General features: G+C 53.6%; 1 protein-coding gene across 9 annotated transcripts in view; it reads right to left on the bottom strand.

Moving 5' to 3' along the window:
• Nucleotides 1-19,136, bottom strand: part of LOC105487144 (PHD finger protein 19) — a 28,003-nt gene extending 8,867 nt beyond the window's left edge. The window contains exons 1-14 of one of the 9 annotated variants that reach the window (XM_011750458.3): nt 18,839-19,130; nt 16,311-16,511; nt 15,736-15,817; nt 11,912-12,007; nt 11,313-11,413; nt 10,651-10,799; nt 8,307-8,402; nt 7,472-7,540; nt 7,152-7,272; nt 5,178-5,245; nt 3,741-3,902; nt 3,071-3,158; nt 1,921-2,006; nt 886-981 (exon numbers count right to left, since the gene is read on the bottom strand). In XM_011750458.3, coding sequence (XP_011748760.1) covers nt 886-981; nt 1,921-2,006; nt 3,071-3,158; nt 3,741-3,902; nt 5,178-5,245; nt 7,152-7,272; nt 7,472-7,540; nt 8,307-8,402; nt 10,651-10,799; nt 11,313-11,413; nt 11,912-12,007; nt 15,736-15,817; nt 16,311-16,496 — 1,400 coding nt within the window. In that variant the 5' untranslated portion in view covers nt 16,497-16,511; nt 18,839-19,130. Of the gene's footprint in view, nt 1-885; nt 982-1,920; nt 2,007-3,070; nt 3,159-3,740; nt 3,903-5,177; nt 5,246-7,151; nt 7,273-7,471; nt 7,541-8,306; nt 10,098-10,356; nt 10,411-10,650; nt 10,800-11,042; nt 11,414-11,911; nt 12,008-15,735; nt 15,818-16,310; nt 18,161-18,838 lie in introns of those variants that run through there. The other 8 variants (XM_011750460.3, XM_071078254.1, XM_011750464.3 and 5 more) reach the window with 8 other exon arrangements.
• Between the last annotated feature and the right edge of the window lie 259 nt (nt 19,137-19,395).

Below are 19,395 nucleotides of genomic sequence, written 5' to 3' on the forward strand. Positions count from 1 at the left end.
CAAGCGATTCTCTTGCCCCAGCCTCCTGAGTAGCTGGGATCACAGGCACGCGCCACCATGTCTGGCTAATTTTTTTTGTATTTGTAGCACAGGCGAGGTTTCATCATGTTGGCCAGGCTGCTCTCAAACTACCAACCTCAGGTATCTGCCCACCTCGGTCTCCCAAAGTGCTGGGATGACAGGCATGAGCCACAGTGCCTGGCCAGGCATTATACTTTTAATTCTACTTTTGCAAGGGTCTCAAATATCTTAAAATACAGTGCAGCCTGAGTGCAGAGGAAATCCCTGTGCTCGACCACTCCCCATACTGCTGAGGACCAGCTGTTGCCAGACCAGCTGTATTGGAGATAGGCCCTCAGGGATTTCTGTCCCCACTCCTAAATCTTCCACCCTGCAGGATGCCATCTTCAGTCTTCCCCTCTGTCAGGCTTCTAAATAAATGGCTCTTTCCCTTAGAGACTCCAGAAGACAGGCACCATATTCAGACAGTCAAGAATCAAGGTCAGGGAACCGTGTAGTCCAAGAGGCAGAGACATGCAAGCTCATGGCATGCAGAGGCCAAAAGTGAAAGAACCTCTGGTCCAACAACCCCAGAACTGGAATCGTCCAGTGGGAGGTGTTGTACAACCTTCTGCAGCAGGTGAAGCATTCCAAAGGGATGGAACCACAGGAGCCTGAATGCCTGTACTTAGATCCCATCTAAAGCCCCGTGACTCAGAACCAGAGAGTCCGAGAGCCAGACTCACAATTGCAAAAGGCCAGGTACTGCCCGCCAGAGACTGAGACACATAGAATGACCCACACATTACAGAAGTGGGAAGTGGAGGGGCTGGGAGGAATGATGGTCCTGGCAAAATGTGAACGCCAGACCTCGAGGAAGCTCACCTGGAGTCATAGGAGAGGCTGGTGGAGGCAGAGCCCGAGGTGCTGGCAGCGTCGGTGGAGTCGACATCTGAGAAGAAGGTCTGGCCTGAGCTGGCACTGAGAGGGGCAAGATGGTGAGCCTGCTGGTGGCCCGGCCAGCAAGGTCCTGCCAGCCTGGCCCACAGGGTCCCCTAACATGCATCCTTCCTCCCAGTGGAGGCCCATCTTCCCACAGCTGAGCTTCCCACCACCACACCTGTCTGTTCCCTACCCAGCCACCCTTTAACCCTTCAAAGTCCAAGAAGTCAAGGAAACCTCCCAGAGCACCCTTCCCTGGCGGTGACATAAGCACTGGTGCCAGTAACTCGAGCGTGATCCGAGGCACCTGTGCAGCACTTCACAGGTCAAGAGTGCTTTCATTGGCATTATCTTGTTTGAGGAAAATAGCTGAGGAGGTTCAGAGAAGTTAAGGAATTTAGGTAAAGCAACATAGCTAGTACTGATAAACAGGGTCTGGAGCTCAGGTCTGACTCTAAAGCCCTCCTGTGTCCTCAGGAAAATACTAAATGACCTTTAATAATCTGGGAAATAAAATGATGGAAGATGTAGTTCCTCCCTTGGGCGTACTTAAGTACGGGGTGCTGTGGAATACAAAGGAGGGCATCCAGCTCAGCCTGGGGAGGGTTAGTGAAGCCTTCCTGGAAGAAGCAGGGTCCTGAGTTTTCAGATGGGCTAGGGCAAGGCAAAGGCTATTTCAGGCAGAGGGAGCAACATGAGCAAAGATGAGCAGGCATCAAACAGCATGGTGAATGTGGATAACCATGGGGCGAGGCGGGGAGAAGCAGGAGGGGAGGGCTGGAGAAGAGGGGAGGGCTGGAGAAGTGGGGAGGGCTGTGGTGCTCTGGGAACAGGGATGTTATGCTGAAAGCTCTACTGCAAAAAGCCCCTTCAGGCAGACTCGCGCAGCAGGGATCCTTTTCACTGGGGGCTTGGCTTTCTGCTTGCTTCCCTCCCTGTCTCCAGAGCAGACTTCTCCGCTAGGTCCCTCACTGATACCTTTTTAAACTTTGAATTTCATCCAGCGTGAAGTCAAATATGCTAGCCAGGTGGTGGTTGGTGCTCCAGGCTGAGGTGAAGTCACTCTGTGGACACAGGAAGGAGAGAGGGAGGGTCAGATAGTGAGTATCAAATCCGCCTCCCACACAGGCTGCCTCCTATCCAGCCAGGGCCGCTGAGGGCTGGGCCCTTCCTAGGGTAAGACCATCACTTTTATTCTAAGTGCTGACCAGGGAGCCAAGTCATCCCAGTTCTAGCCCTGCCTTTGTCTCTAGCTGACTGTATGACCTTCACCTCTCTGGACCTCAGTTACTTCGACTGCAAAATGGGGACAATAACCCCTGCCTTGCTTCACTCTTAAGAGATGTCAGGGCCAGGCGTGGTGGCTCACGCCTGTAATCCCAGCACTTTGGGAGGCCGAGGTGGGCGGCTCACGAGGTCAGGAGATCGAGACCATGCTGGCTAACACGGTGAAACCCTGTCTCTACTAAAAATACAAAAAATTAGCCAGGTGTGGTGGCGGGCGCCTGTAGTCCCAGCTACTCAGGAGGCTGAGGCAGGAGAGTGGAGTGAACCCCAGAGGCGGAGCTTGCAGTGAGCCGAGATGGCGCCACTGCACTCCAGCCTGGGTGACAGAGCGAGACTCCGCTTCAAAAAGAAAAAAAAAAAAAAAAAAAAAGATGTCAGGAAGTGCAGTAAAATTAAATACTGCTTCTAAACCGCAAAGTGCTGGGACATGAGGCATTGCTAGGATTACTGCCCACAGGGAGGGGGCTTCAGGGAGGAGGTGGGGTTACTGAAGGAGGAAAGAAAGTGCTCTGGAATCCTGGTTCCAGGCTGGGCTCTGCCACTTTGATGTGTGGTCTCAGGAAAGTCACTGCCCCACCCTTCCCTCAGTATCCCTACCTGGACAGTGGGGACAAGAATATTACCTGCCGTTGTACCCCAACTTTGGGTTCCTGGGAGAACTTGGGGGGAGATAAAGCAGGGGTCTTGGAGTGCCTGGCTTAGCTGTAATAGGGACTGGCTTCTCCTTTAAGGGACATGAGAGAGTTCTCTGGGCCTGGGGGACTTAGTTTTCGGCACAGGAAGCCCTAACATGTGCTGACCCTGTGTATGAAAATGGAGAGTAAGAAAACAAGGAACTAACACTGGGAATAGCATCTTCCAGCAAAAACTTTGATCTTTTTCTTCTATAAACTCGCCTTTTCTGCTGCTGGAATTCGTGAGGCAACAAACTGTGGAGACAGAAGAGGGAGAAGGTGGCCCCGTCAGAGCCTGAGGGCCCTAGGATGGCCCAGAGGGAGGCGCCGCAGGGGCGGGGGTCACAGCAGTTGGGGATACAGGCTCTGAACACAGCTGCACCTTCACAGGGAAGCCTGGGGAGGAGGGAGAATCCTTGGGGGCAGTAGGGATGGGAGGGTGTGGAGAGGGTATAGTGGGCAGAAAAAGAAAAGGTGCCTCCCCAGGCACGTGCATCCAGTTGCCCGGCCCCCCAGTGCCAGGATGAGGGGGCTCAGATGAGCCAGGAGAGCGAGGGACCCCTCACACACACTGCCTTCCCCTTCACCTCCTTGCCCAAGTCCTAATCCAGCAAGGCTGGGTCTTCAGATCTGGCTTTTCCTCCCTGCGAGGCAATGAGGGGGCTGTGGTGGTGAAAGGAGTTGGGGATCTGGGATCTGGGATCCTGCTCAGCCACTACCTAGCCCTCTCAGGGTCCTACAGCTGGGACTGGCTGGGTGCAGGTCCTCCTTGCTTGCTTGGAAGCAGAGAAACCGAGTTTGGCGGCAGCCCTGGCCCCTGGGTCCCCGAGCACTGACCCAGGCTTGCTCTTTCCTCTCTTACGCAGCTCAGAGGAGGCGCTGTTCTCATTTGGCAGCAGTCCCTTGTCAGGCAGCAGCTTCCCTGGCGGGTTCGGTGGGACGCGGATGCGCAGGCGGAAGATGCACTTCTTCTTCTTGATCTCCTTGCCGCAGAGGAACCTGGGGGGTGGGCAGCGGGAGGAGGAAGCTCTGGAGTCCATCAGTTCATCCTCCTGGGGAGTGGGGTCAAGCATGACACAAGCCTCTCTGCCTCCCTGGACCCAGAGCTAAATTCCGGATGCCTCTGGAGATGCTGATTTCCTCAAAGCCCATGGGATGCGGGGTTCCACGTAGAAGATGAGAACACAGCTGGTGCCTCCTCCCTGTGCTTCTCCTGCACAAGTATGGTTCTTGCTGCTCTTCTCCCTTTTGTTTGCCTCAACCAGCCCCAAGGCCACCTCCTGCAGGAAGGCCTCCTCCAGCTCACAGTGGAACTCCTGTGGTCAAGATACTGGAACCTACTTCATTCTTTTCTCTGGTTTCCCCAGGAGATTGAAAGCAACACTGGGTGGGCTGCCCTGAGGCTGAAGAAGTGAACCAGACACAGCCCTACCCTCTTTAGTACAAGAGGCCCCCTGCCATCCCAATGGACAGTCCTCCATTAGAAGGGCAGGGGGCCTCTTGTACTGAAGAGTAGGGCTTTGTCTGGGCTCTAAACCATGAGAATGTGGAAGAGAGTAGGTAATTCTGCCTAGAGGTGTCTGGAAGAGTTTCAGGGATGAGGACCTTGTTTTATTCCCCACTATGACCTTAGCACCCAGACAGGCCCGACATAGAACAGCAAATCAATGAATACTTGTTGATGGAACAAATGAGTAAAAAAGACTGAAGCACATCCTAGGCAAAGGGCAGAGCATGAGTAAAAGCACCAGGTGGGAAACCAAGGGCTCAGGATGGCTGGCACCCAGAATACAGAAAGCAAAGGGACAGTGGCAGAGGACACAGGCACAGCCTGGTCTTAAAAGGCCTTGAGTGCCAGGTTCAGGAGCCTGGGCATGCCTCTGTGGTGTGGTGAGGGACGTGACCAGCTGTGTGTACTGAGAACTCTGGATGGGAAGGCAGGGGCTGAGGGATGGGTCAGGAGGCTGTAGCCCACCTCAGATGATGCACCCATCCCTCAGTGCCTGGCCCATAAGGCCTAGATGTCTAGAGCAGGAGGGGTGCGGCCCCCCTACAGAGCTGAGCCCAGTACCAAAATGTAGCAGGCTGCTGGGGTGGTTGGAGTGGCTGTGCAAAGGAGGTGGGGTGCTCCCTAGATCTTGGAGAATGGAAATGATTCAGAGAGAAGAGGAGGAGGACCCAGGCAGGGAGCACAGCCTGAGCAAAGGCTATGAGGTAGGAAGAAATCTCACCTGTAGATGGCCCCACCACGCTCCCTCCCCACCCTGCACGCACCGGCTTTTGTAACTGTTCAGAGCGTTGAGGAGATGCGGTCCTCGATCTGTCACAGGGGTGCTGGTGAGCTGTGGGAGAACAGGCCAACAGAACATCAGACCCAGGCACATGGCGCGTGGGGAGGCCCCAGCCCCTACTCCCTCCCTTCCATCTCCTGATGCTTCTGAGTCCTCCAGGTGAGGACCACTGACTCACTCCAGGATCTCAGATAAGCCTTTTCACCTTTCCAAGTTCATTCCCATCTGTAAATGGACAGAATACCTCCTGACCTAACTGTATTGGGAGCTTTAAAAAGTCCATACCCTTGACCCAGTAATGATACTCCATGGAATCTATCATGGAATCTATGTATCTGCAGATACAACATGAAATGGGAACAAAACTTCACATACAAAACGGTGGCATTGTTTCTAATGGTGGACGAATGGGAAAGAAACTGCCCAACAGGAAGGAAACAAGTAAGCTATGGTAGAAACCAATGCAGCCATTAAATTAGCTGGGCATGGTGGCGGGCGCCTATAATCCCAGCTACTCAGGAGGCTAAGGCAGGAGAATTGCTTGAACCCAGGAGGTGGAGCTTGCGGTGAGCCAAGATAGCGCCACTTCACTCCAGCCTGGGCAAAAGAGCGAAACTCCATTAAAAAAAAAAAAAAAAAAAAAAAAGTTTAATGAAGATTCTAATAATATGGAAAAGAATAATGTATACTAAAAATAAGATTATTTAAAATTGCATATACTGTATCATTTAAACCATGAAACAGAAAAAATATTCATAGAAGAGAGTCAGAAAGGAAATGTACCTATGCATTAGTTCTAGTGATTTCTGGGTGGTGTGATACGGATTTTTAAAAAAGTATACTTCCTTATACTTTTTGGTACTTTAAAGATTTTTCATCAGGAATATGTACAATTAAAAAAAAAATCAGGACCGGGCACGTGGCTCACGCCTGTAATCCCAGCACTTTGGGAGGCTGAGGTGGGCAGATCATGAGGTCAGGAGATCGAGACCATCATGGCTAACATGGTGAAACCTCGTTTCTACTAAAACTACAAAAAATTAGCCGGGGATGGTGGTGACACCTGTAGTCCCAGCTACTTGGAAGACTGAGGTCGGAGAATGGTGTGAACCCAGGAGGTGGAGCTTGCAGTGAGCTGACATCAAGCCACTGCACTCCAGCCTGGGTGACAGAGTGAGACTCCATCTCAAAAAAAAAAAAAAAAAAAAAAAATCAGAAAAAAAGTTACTAAAAACCAACTCTGTGTGTATCTTTTAAGGTTTTATAGTATCTATTTTTTTAAAAAAATTATCAAACACTGTAAATGAAGATGTTATTACATAAAATGTTTTACAAAGCATAAAGGTTATTCTTTTAAAATTCCTTTTCATCGAAGAAGGATTTGGGGCAGTCTATAGAGAAGATGCCTCACTCTGTACGTGATGGAGGGGATTCTAAGGATGTCATTAGGGAAAAGAAGACACAGCACCCCCATGGGAGTGATTAGGGATCACTGGCTCCAGCTATGGCTCAGCCCCAAAGCTCTGCTGACCACAGGCAAGTCACTCTCCAGCTCTGACTCTGAAAGTCTCCGTTTGTTACTTCACTCCATGGATCTGAGGCTCCCAGGCCCCTGGTGACCCACTATTCCGCATAGGATCAGCAGTGGGCAGACCCACTCCATGTTGCATTCTAGCCAGGAAATCTGGAGTGGGTCAAATACTCAGCAGAGAGTTGTGTTCCAGCCAGACTTGATCTAGGGCCTCAGCTCCCCACCACTGAGCTGGGGAAGCCCCAACCTGCCCACTGCCAAAATCTGGGATTGGGAAGGCCCTTAAAGGACACAGGCTCAGAGGCCTGGACTCAGGGATGCAGCAACTCAAGGGTGAGAGTTGAGACCTCCATCCTAGTCCTGCACTGCGTGGCCCTGGGTAAACCTCTTTGTCTCCTGCCACTGACATCCCACAACCCCACATACCTTGCCAAGCTGCAGGAGTTCCCAGTGGTGGTTGACAAAGGCCAGAATCTCCTCAAAGTCAAAGTACTTCTTCTTGCTCTGTACCCCCAGATTATAGAGGGCCAGGTGAACCACATCCACCCTGGGCAAGGGGGCAAGGAGGTGGGACCAGGTAAGGTGGCAGCCTGCTCAGCCAGCATCACAGCTTTCTGGGTCCAGGCTGAGAGACAGGGGCAGAGCTGGGACCCAGTAGCTGGAAACGGAATCGTTCCAGGAGGGAGGAGGGAGGGGAGAAGCTGGAAGGAGCAGCGGTCGGTTTGGACTAAGCCCCACCCTCTCACCATCGCAGGGGCAGCCTCTCGATGTACTCTGGGCCCTGGTTACACACGGAACAGAAGAACAGGTAAAACCTGTGGGTGGGCAGAGAGGGGGGCCTATGGTGGGAGGGGCTCGGACACCCCCCCAGTCCAGCCCCCTGATCTCCTCACTTGCCACCTGCCTTCCCATAATCTTCTCACTCCCAGGGCTGCTGGCCACTGGGGGGCAAGGACAGAGTAGGACAGGGACTAAGAGATACCCCATATTCCTTCTAGCCCCTGCCCTCAATCCCCTCCCCAATTCTTGCCCTGAAGCGTGGCTGAGTTCAGAGAGAGTGAGCTGAGCTAGGGCTGCCATGGTCACCCTCTTCCCCTCAGAGACAGACACACACGCAATCACAAATGACATGAGACACCAACCAAAAGATGCATAACATCAGGTTTGACATCCATAATGACTCCATTAGCTTAGCTCCATCAGCTAGAAGCCATGTTAAGTCGTCCATTTCCCCAGCGGCTTCCGTAACAACCCTGGGCAGGGCTGGCGCACAGACTGTATCACCCCTTCTTCCCCAGACACTTAAGAGACTGGGGCGTAGGGAAGGCAGGCATTTATCTAAGGTACGCCACAAATCAATGGCAACTAGGGATGTGGCCCAGAATACTTCTTTATTGCCTCCTGGCCCTGCATAGCTGGGAGATCCCCTACCTTGAGCTGCCTCCATTAAACAGGTAGGCATACATTGTCACAGACCCCCTCTTGTCTGGAGCCTGGCAGTCACCCTGCAGGAGTTGTTGCTGCCATCCCTGCCCCCTCCCTACCACGCCCAAAGCCCAGTTAGACCAAATTAGCACCTACCGGTCTCCAAACATCATGGGCTCATTGAGGCACTGGGTGCAGGCCTCGTGGAACCACTGTCTGCACCGGTAACATTGCAGCATCCGCAGGTACCATCTGGAGAGACAGAGGAGCCAAGGTCAGCCAGAACCACACCCCCAGTCAGGTATGAGCTTTGGCAACCTTTCCCAACTTAAATTTGCCCTCTACTGGCAGAAAGGGAAGATAATTCATAGTTACTGAGCACTTAGGCTGTGCCAAGGGAGGACTTGGGAGTTGGACATATACTCTCATTTGACCTCACAACCTGGTAAAAGATGGGACACTGTCTCCATATTACACATGAGTCACAGGTGAAATGGCTTGCTCTAGCTCACTCAGAAGGCAAGTGGAGGATGATGACTCAAATTCTAGTCTCCCTAACTTCAAAGGCTGTGCTCTCCTTGCCATGCCACAATGAAGCCACCATTTCTGGACTTGCTGCTTCCTAAACACTGCTGACAGGGAAACGTTTGCCTTTGGAGAATAATGGTTTCTGTCAGCTGCCCGGGGGCGAGACTACATCTGGCTTTTCTCACCTGCAACTGTATCTGCTCTATCATGGTCATCCAATAACTATTCATGGAATATGAAGACCAAAATACTCAATGCTTCATTGACACCTTGTCAGGTGAGCTCCAGGTTAAAATGCAGATTCCTTGGTCCACTGCAGACCTATTCAATCTTTGGAGAAGCCTCTGGGATGCATTTTTAATCAGCATCCTGTGCAACCCTGCCCATAGGTGTTGAGAAGCACTTCGTTAATGCAAGAAAGGTTTCCATAAGCATTTCTCCATCTGACAATACTTGGGGAAGTTCATAGGCCTGAAGTTAAGGTTAAGCCCATTTGAGAGATGAAGTAGTTCAAGCATTGCCCAAGTTACCCCGCTGGAGCTTGGGGCTGAGATTCAGGACTTCAGAGGGTCCTGACGGCTGAACTTCCTGAGGCCAGAGACGCTACCTCTTACATCTATGGTTCCTTCCACAATGCCAAGTGCACTCAGCCCAAGGGAGCAAGCTCAGCTGCTATGGCTACATAGGGACCCAGGTCGGCAAGGAAGCATCAAAGACTCTTGCCGCAGAGCCAGCACAAGAATTCCCTCCACAGTGGCCCCGACATAACATGCCCCGCCCCCCGTCCCCTACCGCTGCCTGACTGCACATCTCCAGGGAAACCAATCTTTCCTATTTTTGGAGACAGGGTCGTCTTGCTTTGTCACCCAGACTGGAGTACAGTGGCATGATCATGGCTCACTGCAGCCTCCATCTCTCAGGCTCAAGTGATCCTCCCACTTCAGCCTCCTGAGAAGTTGGGACTACAGACATGTGCCACTGCGCCAGGCAGGAAAAGGATCTTAACATCTTACCAGCAGCCGGTTCCACTGACTCTGACAGTGAAAAGGTTATCTTGACTTTCATGCATTAGTACCACCACTACCACCAGTAACAGCTCACATTTTTTCCAGTGTTTACCAAGTGCCAGACACTATGTGAACCTCTATGTGAATTATGTAATTCACGCTCTGCTCATAATCACCACATGATGGGGAAACTATTCAGAGAGCTGAGGCTCAGGGGTTGTACAGCTGGTAAGGAGCAGGGCCAGGAGGTGGACGTCCAGGGAGGATTCGCACTGTGTCCGACCCAGGCTCTTAACCACACTTCAATACTTCCTCGTTTCCTACAGAGCTCCAAGGAAACACCCCCGCCCTCTAGCCCTGCTCCACAGTGCTAAATGCCACGCGGAGCCCCGCCCTCGGTTCTCCCCTTCAGGTCCCGCCCCCTCGGGCCCCACCCCGAGGCCTCCCCTTCGGGAGCCGCCCCTTGAGGCCTCGCCTCCTCAGGTCCTGTCCCCGAGGCCTTACTATTCCCTCCTCCCCACCCCGCCCCTCCACAGGCTGCTTCTCAACCAGCCCCAACTCCCTGGCATCCTGCTTGGGCTGTCGTAACCCGCCAGGTCCGCCTCCCGAGACCTCGCCCCAAGGTCTAACCTTCCGGGCCCGCCCCTCGAGGCCCCGCCCCCAGGTCTAACCTGCGGAGTTCACTTCCCGAGGTCCCGCCCTCAGGGCCAATCTTCCGGGCCCACCCCTCGAGGCCCCGCCTCCGTAGCGGCTGACACCCCAGTCCCGCCCCCTGGGCCCCACACCCCCGGCTGACACTCCAGGCCCGCCCCTCGAGGCCCTGCCCCCACAGCACAGCACGCTGGACCCGCCCTCAAGGTCCCCGCCTTGGCTGACACTCCAGGCTCGCTCCCTATGGGCGGTCCCCGCCGCCGATTCTCGCAGACCTGCCCTGCCGCCCGGGGGTCCCCGACCCCCTGCCTTACTCTCCGGGCCCGCCGCAGTAGCAATAGCATTGCTGCTGGTTGGTGCGGTGGGGCGAGTCCCACTCGAGCTCTTCGGGCTGGTAGGACAGCACCATCTTCACCGCCTGCAGCGTCCTGGCGATGGCGCCCTTCTTCAGCGCGCCGCCTTTCTGGGGGGAGACGAGGGCCCCAGTCAACCACCAGGTCCGGGTGGACCACGCGAGTCAGCACAAGGCTGTCTATCGAGGGAAGTGCTGCCAGGGTTTGGGGGACCCGCAGATATTCCAATGTAGTCAGAAAAGCAAGAAGCTTTTTCTCATTAATTCCAAACCCATCCCCTCTATCCCAGAAGGAACTCCGTTGATAACAGAATTAAGAGTAATAAGCGCAATAAAGGCAACAATTACCAACATGTATTTACATGGATTTTCTTTTTTAATAGTAAAGTATCATTTATTGGTCCTGTTATTCCCGACACCAAACCCATCTCCACTTTACAGTTGAGGAAACTGAGGCTCAGGGAGTCTACAAATCCTGGCCAAGGACAGTGGCAGAGGCGCTATCTGTCTCCTAAGCCCAGGTATGGCCCTTCTGCTTGGAGCTCAGGCTCTGTGATTGGAGTCTCTGGGCTGCCCAATGGAGGAGGCAGGAGAGGCAGGGACTGGGGAGGATGAAAGGCTCACCCGCACAGCCAGTGCGAAGATGCAGCGTCGGCAGAACCAAGGTGTGAGCAGGGGCTGGTCAGCACTGCCCGCTATGGGGATGTGGCACTGCTGGTGGTAACCTACGGCAGAGGAGGGGGCAGTGAGCGCCCACAGGGACGCCGTGGCCCAAGGCCAGTTGGCCCAAAGGAGGCAGGACTGGGAAGGCTGAGGGAAGTCCTAGGAGCTCTGCCTGCCAGCTGCCGGGAGCCTGGCTGCTGATGCCCACCAAGGTGGCCAAGTCAGTGCCCAGGCTGGGAATTAAATGACAGCATTGGCCAGTTGGGGTGGGGAGGGGGGGCACAGGAAGGTCTGACTTCAGTGCCTGAGCCCCATCTTTCCCACCCATCCTCGCCGTTTAGCAGGGCCCCAAATTACATACACCATCATACCCTCCCAGCTTTCCCCAGGATCTCCTCCCGAGCCCTCACTCACAGCAACTGGCCCCCTTTCACCCTGGAGTGCCAAGAGAAACAGGAAGCCAGCAGAGGCCCCAACAGGCTAGAGCAGTACCCATCAGGGGCCAGTGCGTGGAGACCCATAGGTTGGGGCCTTCTCAGGGCCCTGCTCTCTCCACTCACCCAGGCCACACTTCCCGCAGATGAGGATCTCATTCAGCGGCCCTGATGTCTTCCCCAGGCAGATGTTGCACTTGGGCTCCTCTCCTGGAACGCCGGCTGAAAGAGAGGCCCTCGAGGGTCAGATCCAGCTCACAGGAATTAGAAGTTTTATACTCACTCTCCAGATGCCCAGCCTCTACTGTCTGCTAGGCCTAGCACTAGGCCCCACATGCCGCCTCACTGAATCTCCCCAACCACTCTGAGATGCCTATCATCATTACCATTCTAAAGATGGGGAAATTGAGGCTTTGAGAGGTTAAGTCCCTTGCTTAGCTAGTAAGGAGAGGGTGGGATTAAACCCATGGCTATTTGACATCTAACCCTTTATTCTTTTGACCACATCATGCTGCCTCTCCCGCCTTATTTAACTTGTTTTGTTAAATTGTCGTTAAATAATTTTTTAAAACTTTATTATGGGATAATATAGCTTTTTTGTTTGTTTTGTTCAGATGGAGTCTCACTCTGTAACCCAGGCTGGAGTGCAGTGGCATGATCTTGTCTCACTGCAACTTCCGCCTCCCTGGTTCAAGCAATTCTCCTGCCTCAGCCTCCTGAGTAGCTGGGATTGCAGGTGCATGCCACCACGCCTAGCTACTTTTTATATTTTTAGTAGAGATGGGGTTTCACCATGTTGGCCAGGATGGTCTCGAACCCCTGACCTCAAGTGATCCGCCTGCCTTGGCCTCTCAAAGTTCTGGGATTACACACGTGAGCCACTGTGCCTGGCCTAGAAGTTATAATGAAACTCCATCTTCTCATCACTTATGAACTCATGGCCAATCTCGTTTCTACTATATTCCCACCCACTTCTCCTTCCTGTAATTATTTTAAATTGAGTCCCAGATACCCAATAGATTTTCCATAAATATTTCAGTATGTATTTCTGAAAGATCAAGACTCTTTTTAAAAAACATAATTACAACACCTTTACTGCACGTAAAAGTTAACATAATTGCTTAATATCATTAACAAATTCAGTTAATTTCTCATTTCCAATTGTCTCTTAAGTACAAATGCCTTAATACTTTTAAGTCTGTTCTTCTGAATCAAGGTCCCCAAGTAAAGTCCATACATGGTGACTGGCTGATGTTTTTAAAATTACTTTTAATCTACAGGTCCCCTCTCCATCTCTTCCTTTGCATTTTATTTTGGTTGAAGAATAAATATGTTTTTATGTGTGAAAGGTTTGTACCTATACATTAAACACATTTTGATATGTGTTTCTGTCTTCTTTCTCCAGCACGCTGAAAGTTTTGTAAGGGTAGAAATGGTATCTCTTCAGCCGGGCACAGTGGCTCACGCCTGTAATCCCAGCAGTTTGGGAGGCCGGGGTGGGCGGATCACAAGGTCATGAGTTCAAGATCAGCCTGCCCAATATGGTGACACCCCGTATCTACTAAAAATACAAAAATTAGCCAGGCATGGTGGTGTGTGGCTGTAGTCCCAGCTACTCGGGAGGCTGAGGCAGAAGAATCGCTTGAACCCGGGAGGCTGAGGTTGCAGTAAGCCAAGATCGCGTCACTGCACTCCAGCCTGGGTGACAGAGCGAGACTCCATCTCAAAAAAAAAAAAAAAAAAGAGGCTGGGCACAGTGGCTCACGCCTGTAATCTCAGCACTTTGGGAGGCCGAGGTGGACAGATCACAAGGCCAGGAGATTGAGACCATCCTGGCTAATATGGTGAAACCCCGTCTCTACTAAAAATACAAAAATTAGCCGGCTGTGGTAGCAGGCGCCTGTAGTCCCAGCTACTCGGGAGGCTGAGGCAGGAGAATGGCGTGAACCCGGGAGGCAGAGCTTGCAGTGAGCCAAGATCACACCACTGCGCTCCAGCCTGAGTAACAAAAAAAAAAAAAGAAAGAAAGAAAGAAAAAAAAAGAAATGGTACCTCTTCATCTCTGTATCCCCAGGACCTTATAGAGTGTGGCATGTAACAGGTGTTCCAAGACATGTTTGTTGAATATATGGCCAAGCAAGAACCTTGCCTCTTATTCCTGAACATGCTCCCAGGAAGGTGGTGTCCACAGTGCGTCTCAGTAAGTCCTCACTGGCTTAATGAAGCAATGGATCAATAACTACAGTGGTGTTCAACCTTATGCTCTAATCTCGGGAGATACCGGAGGGTCACCATTCTGCCCAGAAGGGGCAGTTCTGGCTAGGAGACAAGCCATTCTTCAGCCGATCACTGTGGGTACCCCCAAGGAGCCTGATATGTGGTGGGCCTCCACAGGAGGTCAGCTAAGGTGCATGGTCTTCTCCATCTGGCTCCTTATGCTTTCAATAAGGGGGTAAACCAGGAGAGGAGATCCTCATTGCTTTGGATATTTATATAATACATTTCAGGGGTTGGAGAGGAATCGGTCTGCACTGGCCACAATTTCTTGGAGAAGGGGGCAATTTGAAAGCTTTACTAACTGGCTGGGTTCTGCAGCCTCTACTTGGCAGGCTTCTTGGAATCATCTCTTACGGTAACAAATTCTTTTTTTTTTTTTTTTTTTTTTGAGACGAAGTCTCGCTCTGTCGCCCAGGCTGGAGTACAGTGGTGCAATCTCAGCTCACTGCAACCTCTGCCTCCTGGGTTCAAGCAATTCTTCTGCCTCAGTCTCCTGGGTAGCTGTATTTTTAGTAGAGACGGGGTTTTACCGTGTTGATCAGGCTGGCCTCAAACTCTTGACCTCAGGCAATTCACCCACCTTGGCCTCCCAAAGTGCTGGGATTACAGGCATGAGCCGCTGTGCCCAGCTGGTAACAAATTCTTGAGTAACAGCTTCTCTAAAACCAATAGCACTGAGCTAAGCATTTTACATGGATTAGCTCACTTAAGCCTCCCAACCACCCTATGAAGCCAGTATTTCACTTCATCTTTCACATGAGGAAACTAAGACTCAGAGAGGTCATATTACTTGCTCTGCAAATGCAGCTAGTAAGTGGCAAAGCTGGTCCAAGGTCTACCTGACCCTAAAACCTGCTTCTTCCCCCTCTAGGGGCCATGTCTCTTCTCCTGTTAGAGTATAAATGGCAAACATGTTTCTCCTCTCATGCCAACTCTGATTGACAGGTTTTGGGGCTCCATGTTGAAAGCACATGTGTTGTCAATGGCTACTGATGTCTGTTGTGTGTATAGGAAGGGAGAATGGTGGCAAAGGTGGCCCTGACTTGCCATCTCTGTAAGGGAGAGATGTCAGCTTTCTGAAGGCAGGGATGGTACCCAACCCAGATTCCTTTCAGCCCTGAAAGCTGGTCTAGCTCCATCCAGGCATGTCCATCTTCACCCTGCCTGACTTATCTCTGCTTTATTGTTTTTTCTCCCATTCCTCCAGACTCCTTGCCCCGTGGAGAGGGCTGCTTCCACTAGTTTTATTCATATGTTAAATCGGGGATGCTGTGCTTGCATCTAGAGCTGACAATTCTGATTACCTGGACACGCCCCCTTTTCTAGCCCAGATTGACCCAGAGCTTTGAGCAGTTGGAGCTATAGTGTAGTCAGGAAGCAAACACAGGCCTGAGGCCCAGTCTGGCCCTCCCAACACCTCCCTGAGCTACCTTCCCCACCTGCCCAGCCTCCCTCCTGGGGTATGAATCCTCAAGGGGATGACTGATGTCCTAAGTACCTTCCCAAGTCAATATACAACCAGATTAGATCATCATCACAGGGGGGCTTGGGGTTCATGGACAAGGGCAGATGCCAGGAGTAAGAGATGGAAGGAGAGAAGGAAGAAACGAAGGCAGCAGAGGAGAGAAGACCTGGCGAGGGTGGGGGCTACCTGAAATGTTAGGAAAACTCACCATGCTGTATGTCCTTCCATAGGACCCAGTATTTGGAATTATCTTCGAAAGTCACGAGGCAGCTTTGCTTAGAGCTGCTGACCTGGGGCACAGATAGGAAGGAGCAAGTGAGAAAGGGTTGGGGAAAGCCAACCTGGAACATAGTCTTCCTCCCTCATTTTTGTCTCCATATGCTCCAGAAAGCAGGGCTAGAAGGGGAAGGAGGATGGCAGTTCCTGGACAGGGTGTACTCCTTGTCATTGGAGTTGCACAGCCAGGGACCCATGGATGAAAACTTGGTCAGAATGTTGAGGACAGAAGCACAAGTCAGATGCTCCTCTGTGATCCTCTCGAACCTGACTTTTTTGCTTTGTAGGCTCTCAGAGCACTTTTCTAAAGAACTGGTTGGATGATGTTGACCCTAAGGATGGTGCCTGCAAGACCAGGCTCTGGCTCCTCCTACCACCAGCTTTGGGCATGGGGGACAAGAAGGGAATTCCCTGGCAATCCCCCTGCCCCCTGGTCTGACAGCCAGGCTGGAACATGAGCAGAGAGATGCTGAGCCTGAGAACAGGGGCCAGAGAGGACGAGTTTACCCTCTTGATCTTCCCGAGGTAGTACAGGCCATCTGTCCACCGGCACAGCACATACTGGCCCTCCGTCAGCTTGGACATCAAGTCTCTGAAGTTGTTCTTGACCTTCGCCAGGGCTCCCTTGTTGGGGAGGTGGCTGGTGGCACCATAGGAGTCCCGAGTCCCTGGATCCAGAGCTCGATTCTCCATCAGTTTCCCCTGACACTGGGAGAGGCAGAACAGGGTTTTTACTTCTTGCTTCCCTGCTTCAGAAATCCCATTAGGGGAAGGAAGGAAACCACCATTTCTGTGTACTGTGCTATAAGCCAGACTTATTTATTATCTCACTAATGCCTCGTGGCCATCCTATGAGGGAGATATTACTATTCACGTCTTACAGATAGGCAAACAGGTGTGTCAAGGAGAAGAGGCTGATGGGCCAAAGGCAGAACCATGGCCCATACCACACTGTCTTTTAAAAAGAATGGATCTCTCAACCCACACAGAACAAAGTCCCCTACCCAGCGGGCCTGAACCACTCCCTGTTTCAGGAGGCTGAGGTTTTATTCCTTAAGCAAACACACTCCATGTGCTCTGGATGGATGATCTTCTCCAGGGGAGCGGCTGGGTTTTATTTTTACCCCCAACCCCTGCAACCATCCCTACCCTGTCCAGAGAAAACTCACCTAGAAAGGAAAACTGGGTGGCTTGTAACTAGTGTAGCCTGGGTCATCTGTCTTTTGTAATCCCCCCTTCTGTTCTAAATTATGAGCTGATTTAATGGAAACCAATTCTGGGACATTTAAACCCACTTATGCTTTCACCCAGATACACATTTGCTGTAGTGAAGTCATCCATCCCCATGCCAGCCTCTCCACCCCTGTCTCTCACCATCCTAGTCAACGTGCAGTTCACCCATTGATTTCTCTCTCCCTGCTAGTGGCACTGCCTCCATGCATCTCAAACTCCTCTAAGCAATGAGTTGCGACAGCAGGCCATTTTAAGTGCCATGATTTCTGGTTTTCCAGCTCTAGCTTCCATCCTCCTGCCCTGGTCTGAGTTCAGGCCTCATCTTTTGCTTGGGCCATTCATTCATTCATTCATCACTCAGTAACAGTTTCCTGGGCCTTGTGCTCACCTCCACTAGGCATCTGGGGTAGAGAACGATACTACCTGCACCCAGTGCTAAACAGGTCGCTCCTGAATTCCTGCTTCTCCACCAGACTCATCCGCAGGGCCACCAATGTCCTTCCAGAAACCTTCTGGGGCTCCCCACTGCCTTCACTGGTGCTCAAAGCCGTCCCTAACGCCCCCTCCTTCCCTGCTGGGCTCACCTGGTTCCATGCCCCTCCACACACTCTCCACTACAGCCACACATAGCCTTGCTCTTTCCCCGAGGGCCTACTCGGGTCTCCTCCTTGTGGCCATGGCGCTGGGCACCTGGTGTTATGACTATCTGTTCACAGGGAGAGAGTCCAGTGCCTGTTTCTGCGTGGTGCCTGTGTGTACTCCTGTGCGACTGGGCATGATGATGTCTACGGCATTGTGCCAGGGAGTGTGTGAAGCTAAGTACGAGTTTACGTGCGGGGCCCCGGGGTGAGCCGGGCACTGCAGTGGTCTCGGCTCCCCAGATGGTGGCGTGGCCACGACCCTCTCCACCCCCACTCCCATCTCCTTTCTCTCCAGCGCAGAGCGCATAGGCTCCCGCGCAGGGGATGCGGTCTGAACCCCTGTCCTCTCCATGCCACCTGGCTCGCTCGGCGCTGCGAGGTCCCAGCCAGCCCGGCCTGCGGCCAGGCCGGGGCCGCTGCAGGTTCACAAACTGACACTTCCTCCCCCGCTGCGCCTCTGGGAGCCGGCCGGGTCGCCGCACCCGCCTCCACCCTGGCCGGGCGGGGGCCCCCGGGTGGCGCCCCCCCAGCCCCCGCCTCCGTCCTCCCGGAGCGGGCCCCCGCGGGCTGTGATTGGTTGATTCAAACCCATTTGCAAAGAAATGCCTGTTTGCAGGTTCCCGTCTGCGTCCAGTTCAAATCCGCGGCACCGGGAGCGCGGGGCCGGGCGGGGGCAGGAAGCGAGGATGATTCATGCGCCGGGGCCTCTCCCAGGGCGGCCGTTGGCTTTTTAAAAAGGGTGATCAGGAGGGGGTAAAAAGCTTGCAGAAGCACCCCCTTCGGGTTCAGCGATCCTCTCCTCAGTCGCTCGGACGCCAAGCCTCCCCCATCCCAACCCTGCCGCAGCCTGACTTCGGACGTGAGCGAAATGCCAAACGCTCGTCCGTCCTTCCCCCACCCCGACAGGAAAATTAAAGATCGGGGGCAAGGAAGAACGACCTGTCACCCACGCCCCCCGGGGCTCAGGAACCCGGGTGGGGCCCCTTTGCCCCGCAGGTACCCTGCACGCCCCGTCCCCACCCCCGAGCGCCCCGCTCCATAGGAGTCTCACCCCCCGGAGGCGTTCGGGCCGCCAAAGTTCAGGGAGATTTCGAAAAGAGAGGGATGAGGGCCGGGAGAGGAGAGTGTGGCGGGGAGTCCGCCCAACAGCGCAGAACTCACCGCGAGGCTGCGTGTCCGCCGGTCCCACTTGGAGTCTGGCCACCAGGCGCATCGGTGGCGGAGGCGGCTGCGCTCGGCCCGCGGCTGCCCGGCCGAGTGTCCGCCAGTGGGGCCGGGGTCGGGGTCTCGGCGGGGGCGGGGCGGGGCGGGGGCGCCGCGGGGAGGAGGGGGAGGCGGCGGAGGGAGGGGCCGGGGCGCTCAGGAAGGGGCCCCCCGGGCGCGGGGCGCCATCTTTTTCGCGTTTTCCCGCGAATTATTGACGTCCCGCTTATGTAATTAGCGGGGGCCGCGCCGGCCTCGCCATTGGAGCCCGCGGCCGCCGGGCCCCGCAGCGCCGCCTGCCCCCGCCCACCCCGCGGGCGCGCATCCTCCGCGGCCACTATCCCGGACCTGGGCCCCCAGCCGAGAAGCGGCCACACCGCGGCGCACACGGAGACGCCAGGCAGTGCGCATGGCGCACACTGCCGCTCGCACACTTGTTGAGGAAACACAGCTCTGCGCGCAGGCACCGGCGGACCCTGGCACAGACACACAGCAGGGCGGCGCGGACCCTTGGC

This window comes from Macaca nemestrina, chromosome 14 (genome assembly GCF_043159975.1).
Source record: "Macaca nemestrina isolate mMacNem1 chromosome 14, mMacNem.hap1, whole genome shotgun sequence".
Lineage (NCBI taxonomy): Eukaryota > Metazoa > Chordata > Mammalia > Primates > Cercopithecidae > Macaca > Macaca nemestrina.